The 8,468-nt window shown below is 40.2% G+C and overlaps 1 protein-coding gene across 1 annotated transcript in view; it reads right to left on the reverse strand.

Annotated features, from left to right (window-relative positions):
- LOC124592325 (uridine 5'-monophosphate synthase) overlaps positions 1–8,468 on the reverse strand; it is a 90,718-nt gene that overhangs the window by 51,726 nt on the left and 30,524 nt on the right. Inside the window, exon 4 of the mRNA XM_047131824.1 lies at positions 2,754–2,877. Coding sequence (XP_046987780.1) covers positions 2,754–2,877 — 124 coding nt within the window. The remainder of the gene's footprint in view (positions 1–2,753; positions 2,878–8,468) is intronic.

An 8,468-nucleotide genomic window follows, 5' to 3' on the forward strand; every position in this document is an offset into this window, starting at 1 on the left:
TTGATGTATGGATTAGCACGGGGCATTAGCCGTGGCGCGGTACGTTTGTATCGAGACAGATTTCCAGAACGAAGTTGTCCCGACAGGAAGACGTTTGAAGCAATTGATTGGCTTCTTAGGGAGCATGGAACATTCCATGCCTATGACTCGTGGGACTGGGGAGGACCTAGAACGATGAGGACACCTGCAATGGACGAGGCAATTCTTCGAGCAGTTGACGATAACCCTAATGTCAGCGTCAGAGAAGTTGCTGCTGTACAAGGTAACATTGACCATGTCACTGTATGGAAAGTGCTATGGGATAACCAGTTGTTTCCGTACCATGTGCAGCGTGTGCAGGCACTATCAGCAGCTGATTGGCCTCCACGGGTACACTTCTGCGAATGGTTCATCCAACAATGTGTCAATCCTCATTTCAGTGCAAATGTTCTCTTTACAGATGAGGCTTCATTCCAACATGATCAAATTGTAAATTTTCACTATCAACATGTGTGGGCTGACGAGAATCCGCACGCAATTGTGCAATCACGTCATCAACACAGATTTTCTGTGAATGTTTGGGCAGGCATTGTTGGTGATGTCTTGATTGGGCCCCATGTTCTTCCACCTACGCTCAATGGAGCACGTTATCATGATTTCATATGGGATACTCTACCTGAGCTGCTAGAACATGTGCCTTTACAAGTACGACACAACATGTGGTTCATACACGATGGAGCTCCTGCACATTTCAGTCAAAGTGTTCGTACGCTTCTCAACAACCAATTCAGTGACCGATGGATTGGTAGAGGCAGACCAATTCCATGGCCTCCATGCTCTCCTGACCTCAACCCTCCTGACTTTCATTTATGGGGGCATTTGAAAGCTCTTGCCTACGCAATCCCGGTACCAAATGTAGAGACTCTTCGTGCTCGTATTGTGGACGGCTGTGATACAATATGTCATTCTCCAGGGCTGCACCAGCACATCAGGGATTCCATGTGACGGAGGGTGGATGCATGTATCCTCGCTAACAGAGGAAATTTTGAACATTTCCTGTAACAAAGTGTTTGAAGTCACACTGGTACGTTCTGTTGCTGTGTGTTTCCATTCCATGATTAATGTAATTTGAAGAGAAGTAATAAAATGAGCTCTAACATGGAAAGTAAGCATTTCTGGACACATGTCCACGTAACATATTTCCTTTCTTTGTGTGCGAGGAATGTTTCCTGAAAGTTTGGCCGTACCTTTTTGTAACACCCTGTATATCTTCCTGCCTGTTTTAGTTATCCTTGTACTTTGGTAGTCATTGCTGCCAAGACCACATCATAGTGATACCATTTTCAATGTGGACGTCCTCAAAGAGATCACAACTATTTATTGCCATCAGATCCAATATATTTCCATTACCAGTGGAGTTCTGAACTATCTGCTGCAGGTAATTCTCAGCGAAGGCATTCAGTAATGTTTCACAGGATGTCTTCACATGCCAACCACTAACAAGACAGTGACTTTCCCAATTGATTGTTGGATGATTAAAGTCTCCACCGATAATCACAGTACGATTGTGGAACTTATGTACAAGTAAACTGACGTTCTCTCTTAAGTTTTCAGTTACATCATGAGATGAGTCTAGTGGGTGATAAAAGGATCCAGTCATTTTATGCCCACCCCTGTCCAAAGTATGTGTAGTGACTCCAGTAAATGTTTTGAAGGCAAAAATGATCTCTCTGTAAGGGTAGTATAATATATGTGTCTTTTACCTCAGTAAAGACTATAGTTTCGCAACTCCAAATATTAAATGTTATTTACATAAATTTTTTTTACCACTGGGAATGATTTGTGCCGAGATTCCACAATAAACAGTAGCCCCCCCACCCCACCCACCCACCCAATAAAACTAATCAAGTTCTACATCTATGTTTACAATTATACTTTACAAACCACCATGAGGTGTGTGGCAGATCGTACATCCCATTGTACCCATTATTAGGGATTTTTTCCTGTTGCATTCATGTATGGAGCACAGGAAAAATGATAGTTTGAATGCCTCTATGCATGCAGTAATTATTCTAATCTTATCCTCACGATCCACATGTGAGCGATACGTAAGGGGTTGTAGTATATTACTACAGTAATCATTTAGAGCTGGTTCTTGAAACTTTGTTAACAGACTTTCTCTGGATAGTTTATGCCTGTCTTCAAGTTAGCAGTTCACAATTAAGTCTTCAATACTGTGTGACCTCTCCGGGTTATAGGTCACAGGAATAAATGAACACAATGTCTCCAATAGAACCACACTGGACACAGCATTATAGTAATGAAACTGACATTCCAATTTATGGATGTCCTAACAGTGCATAATATGAGGCTTCATTATGGATAGAATTCTAATTTAAAATAATTTTAAAAGAAAATGACCTCAAATATATGGTTTGACCACTTCATAGAAACTGGAATAACTACATCAAAACTTCCTTTTACCATGTTCACAGTTTGCCCAATTCTGATGAAAAACAACTGATATTATAATGGGGCAGACGAGCTAATAATAGGGACTAATGAATAATTACAGTTATAACTGTTTCTGAGGTATTAAAACTGTGTGACAGACCATGACTTGAACCTGAATATGGCTACAGATGAGTGAGAGTCTTTACTTTGGAACAAATTTTTAATCTGACAGTGAGGCTCATCACACCACACAGGCTAGTACAGAGTAGGAGTTTAACAATGTAATTACAATTATGAATGCTAAAATGTGCAGACTTTACCTGCAGGTGCAACTGTAGTATTGATGTAATTGATCAGAGGAATCTGACTTGCTGATATGTATTTCCTTACACTGTCCACAACAGACAGATCCACTTTTCCAGCTTCATGTAAAATATCCATAATCTGACAAAACAAAAAGAAAAAAAAAATCATTTAAAATTAGTGGAGCACAGGGCGGTTGACAAAGAAGACTGTCTTGAAAATGAGAGGAAAGCAGCAATTACATAAAACTTAAATGATTGTAATAGATATTTCTCTGCATATTCACATATCACATGGCCATAAATACACGGTGAAAAATCAGTGTTCTGAAGAACGTCAAACACTGTGTTGTCGTACGGACGTAGGTTACAAGCTGTCAGCTCCCGAGCCAACGCGATGTACTTTCACACTAAATTAGAGAATAATTAAATGTAAATTATGCCACGGAAATGTGTCCCATGTGATAGCTGCATTCCGTTTTGAGTTGCTGGAGTCTGTTGTCAAATGTGCCACAAGATGTGTTTGCCTGTGTGCGAATGGTGTGCATTTCTCTTTTGCTGATGGAGACTGTGGCTGAAAGCTTTATGGAAGTGTGTATTAATTGTGCCTGTCTGCAACTTAATGTACCTTCTTTACGATAAGTAGCAATATTTCTTTTCACACACTGTTAAGTGTACATTACGAAAAACACAAAAATAAATGTGTGCAAAATTGAAGTAAACTGTGAAAAATATCCAAATGGGAAGAGTTCGCCTAGTTAACGATGATTAAATTTTACTTCCCAAGACTATGTATAAAAGCTCATGATCTGAACCAAAATTTATTGTGTGGACATTACTTATGTGACCGCACACCACACACTGTTGTGTTTTACTTTGTGGTACAAATCCACGAGTCAGAGGAGGCAAATGAAGAGTTCCATTCACCTTCATGGTCAGAAGTTAGTATGGTGTGACTGTGTAACTGACTTTGCCACCTGCAGCTTATTGCCCACACTTCCAATTATTTCCCCTCCCAATGACATACTGCCCTGTGCCCCAACAACTGGATGTAGTGGGATTTTGTATTTTTAGACTTTAGAATATATACAGATCACTTTGACTGCTACATTCACTATCTGACTATGCTGAATTCCCACATCTCCCTGCACCCAGTAGAATATTATCTTTCTTTGTCGATTAAATGACGCAGAATGTCTACGACAGACTAGACAATATGGCTTGCAGTGTACTCAGAATCTGAGGAGATGAGTTCCATAGTTCTAATACAGCTCATATGTTCCAGAAACCCTCAGACTGCATTTTCCTCCAGGTCATATAAACTGACTTCACAAGTAAAGCTTGAGGATGGATTGCAGAGCAGTCAACTAAATCCACAGTTCGGTGTACAAAAGGTGTGATAAAATAATATCGTCTGGGTGCAATTGTGTGCTCCCCATGTGCATTTGAGTAGTTTTAAAATCATCTTGAGCTGGTTCAGCTTTTAGGCAAGGATGTAGCCACAAAGCAGGTCCAGATCACCCCCCCCCCCCCCCCCCCAATAACCTAAATGAAATTACACACGATATGGCTGAAAAATACAAAGAGTGATCAAAAAGTTTCCACTTTACAACAGTGCTGCAGCTTATGTGCAACATATGTTGGTATATAAGTACATATATGTGGGCAAGGAATTAGAGTGACATTTGTGTCTTTTCGGTGTGTGTGTGTGTGTGTGTGTGTGTGTGTGTGTGTGTTAAATGAGGAAACATGAACTATGGTGATGTTATTACCAAATGTGTGCGACAAGTACCAGCATACTGTATCTTTTTCTTGGCTGGCAAAGTACAGAAGAACAGACAATGGTAGACATCTATCAGAGAATGGAGAGTGTATGGGGCAGCATGTTAGTCAAAAAACAGAGTTGTGGAATGATCTGACAAGGGGTGCTTCTGCTTGATGAAAACGCACATACCCATTTCACGAATGTCATAACACGGAAATTACAGGAACTCAGGTGGGAAATACTCTAGCACTGGCCATATAGTGTTGATCTCTTCCCATGTGATTAGCATGTTTTTAGTCCTTTAAGAGTTGACCATTCCCGTCATCGAGGATAGGCAGCAAGCAGTTACAGACTTCTTCACGCATCAGGACACTGTATTTTACCAAATGGGTATCTTTAACCTTCTGCATCGGTAGGATGGTTGCCTCAACGTCCAAGGCGCTTTTGTCTGAACGACATGCCAATTATGGACTGTACGGCTTTCGAGCGGAAAATTTGGATCGGCCTTTGTATTTTGAAGTTCAGTCATACAACAAAAATGGGATATGCACTATCAATAGTCAACAGTGCAATCAATAGGTTTAAACTATCAATACATTAGTAGCACTATTGGCTATCACCTATCCATACTTTAGCCAAGACCAACTCTTTTACATTGTTGGCCTTACTTGAATTTAATTGTTTTGTTAATCAGTTCAGTGCTTGCTTACAGCTGAATTTACGAGGGTAAGTCAAATGAAAACCTTAGATTTGTAATAACAAAACGAAATTTCACACCGTTAAACTGTAAGTTGGTAAGTGTGCTACAAACAGCATGCAGAATGGCCTGCAGGTGGCAGCATAGTGCAGATGGACACACTCCGTCGCAGTATCAGTATAAAAATGGCCACCCCACTTGCAACTTGCACCAGGGAAGAACAGCGTTCTGTTTTTCGGTTTTTGCGTAGTGAAGGTGTGACACCTATTGAAATTCATCGCTAAATGAAGGTACAGTATGGTGATGCACGTTTGTCACAGCAGCAAGTCTACGAATGGAGTAGGAAGTTCGCAAATGGTGTTACTTCAGTGGAAGATTCTCCTTGTCCAGGTCAGGCACAACGAGCTGTGACTCCACAGAACACTGCAGCAGTTGAAGCCATAGTGAAGTAAAACTGCCGAGTGACACTGAATGAAATTGCAGCATGTTTACAGATTAGTCATGGGTCAGCACACGACATTGTGCATGATGTGCTCCAGTTTCACAATGTGTCTACAAGATGGGTGCCATGGCAGCCGACTCCTGAAATGAGAGAACGACATGTTGATGCTTGTGAAGAACTACTTCGGCGCTTTGAATGAGAAGATGATGGCTTCCTTGTAAGAATCGTAACTGGGGACGAAACCTGGGTTCACTTCCACCAACCGGAAACAAAGAGAGTGAGCAAGGAATGTTGCCATTCCTTATCACCAAAACCAAAGAAGTTTCAAACAGAACCATCAGCAGGGAAGGTTATGCCGACTCTCCTTTGGGACGAAAAAGGCATCATTTTGGAGCATTACATGCCTAGAGGGTCCACTGTCACCAGTGCATCACACACAGATCTCCTAAAAAATCATTTGCGGCCTGCAATCAAATCAAAGCGACATGGATTGCTGTCAGCAGGTGTCCTTTTGCAACATGACAATGCAAGGCCCCACACTGCCCGTACAACAGTTGCAACAATTTCCTCATCCACCATACTCACCAGACCTTGTCCCCAAGTGATTTCCATATGTTTGAACCACTCAAAGACGCAATGGGAGGAAAGAAGTTCCGTTCTGATGAAGAGGTATGCCACGCAATGCATGAGTGGTTGCGCGGACTACCAAAAGAATATTTTTCTAAAGGAATTTATGCACTTTGTAAGCACTTGAGGACTTGCATTGAGGGTTGAGGAGATTATGTTGAAAAGTGATACAGCTTTGTACCACTTCTGCACAATAAATAATATTTAAAAAATATTTAAGGTTTTCATTTTACTCACCCTCGTAATACAATTGCTGCTGTTTATTATTTTTGTACTGTGTGCTGTTCTAATAGTTTTTAACTATGGAGAAGGCTCTAACAAGAAAGCAGAGAGAAACCAATTCCGATTCGATTCTGATTCGTTCACTAACATTGCGATAAGTTAAAAATATGCATGCTCTCCTATAATAGCCTAATTACCTATCTCTAACAGTTTAATGTTAACACTGGAGTCATTATCTGGAGATGAACAGAACTCTGAGGTTGCAATATTCAGTATTTCACAAGGCAGCAGAGAGGTAAACCATCTTCCAAACAACATTCACTTAAAATTAGTGCTTAAAAATAAAGTGATTTGCTTGTGTCACCCAGAAGTCACATTGACCACCAAAAATATCACCCAAATGGCAATGGTGCATTTCTTGAAAAAATTTGCTCAAAATTTTATCATTATTAGCACGAAAGGCAAAATATCGGCCAATCTGGTCACCCGGACAATACTCAGGTATGGAAACCGTTCCAATACAGAGTGATGGGGTGAAGTTTGTGAGGAACATAAGGTGTAAGCGAAGACATTAAATTCTATAGTTAGTTCGTTTCTAAAAGATTTTTTTCAGCAGGGTGTTTGAATTTGTCCTAGCCGATGGTGACTGCATTCTGCATCCCCCCCCCCCCCCCTTTCCCGTGTCCAAAATCTATTTATGCTCTTTTAATATTACAATAACTGAGGTCACTAAATCTTAAAATATGCACACTTTCATGAACTATTAAATGGCGAGACATGTACAATTAAAGGAAAACATGCAACATCAGAATTCCATCTTTTGTTGTGATGCATTTTATTTTATTTGAGAACAATGTACAACAACCAGTTTTACCAACTTCGAGACTGAGCTAGCAACACCTGGATTTAGGGAGCAGGGTGATCAAAATCTATCTGTTGGCAACCTTGAGAAATGGTTTTCTGTGGTTTCCTATTTTAAATTCAGGCAAATGCTGGTACTGGTCCCCAACTACTTCTTTCTTGAAAGATGCCAGTTCCATTAAAGCAGCAGCTTCTCTGCTTAAATGAAAAGAGCTATATCGAAGGCAAGCTGAACATCTCTTCAGAGACTCTGGCACTGAAAGCCATATTTACATTGGATCATCATTTTGTGCTAGGTATCTGTGTGTAAAGATGGCTCAGTTGCAGAACTAATAGTATGTCTTCACATTTTACTACAAGAACAATGCTCTACTGTGAAATGTCTTATCCATAAAATGCTTTTAGCTTTTAGTCCAATCATCACACCTCTAACTTACTTTTAAATAAACATTCTAAAAAATGACAATGTATGTTTTACATGTGTTTCTGAGTCATCAGTCTTCAGATTAGTTTAAAGCAGCCTGCCACAAATTCCTCTCCTGTGCTTTTTGCATCTCAGAGTAGCTCTTGCACCCTATGTCCTCAAATTATTTGCTGGATGTATTCCAGTCTCTGACTTCCTCTAGTACCATGGAAGTTATTCCCAATATCATAACAGATGTCCTATCATGTTATTCCCTGATGTCTTAACAGATGTCCTATCATCCTGCACCTTCTTCTTGTCAGTGTTTTCCATATACTCCTTTCCTCATCATTTCTGCAGAGAACCTCTTCATTCTTGAGATTCCCAGAAATTTCTTCCATAAACTAAAGCCTATGTTTAATAGTAGCAGACTTGTCATGACGAGGAACACCCTACTTGCAAGCACTAGTCTGTTTATTATGCCCTCCTTGCTCCACCTGTCATGGGTTATTTTACTACCTAGGTAGCAGAATTCCTTTCCTTAATCTAATTCTTGATCACCAATACTGATGTTAATTTTCTCACTGTTCTCATTTCTGTTATTTCTCATTACTTTTGTCTTTCTTCAATTTACTCTCAATCCATATTCTGTACTCATTAGACTGTCCATTCTATTCAACAGATCCTACAATTCTTCTTGACTTTCACCGAGGATT

Source organism: Schistocerca americana, chromosome 2 (genome assembly GCF_021461395.2).
Source record: "Schistocerca americana isolate TAMUIC-IGC-003095 chromosome 2, iqSchAmer2.1, whole genome shotgun sequence".
NCBI lineage: Eukaryota > Metazoa > Arthropoda > Insecta > Orthoptera > Acrididae > Schistocerca > Schistocerca americana.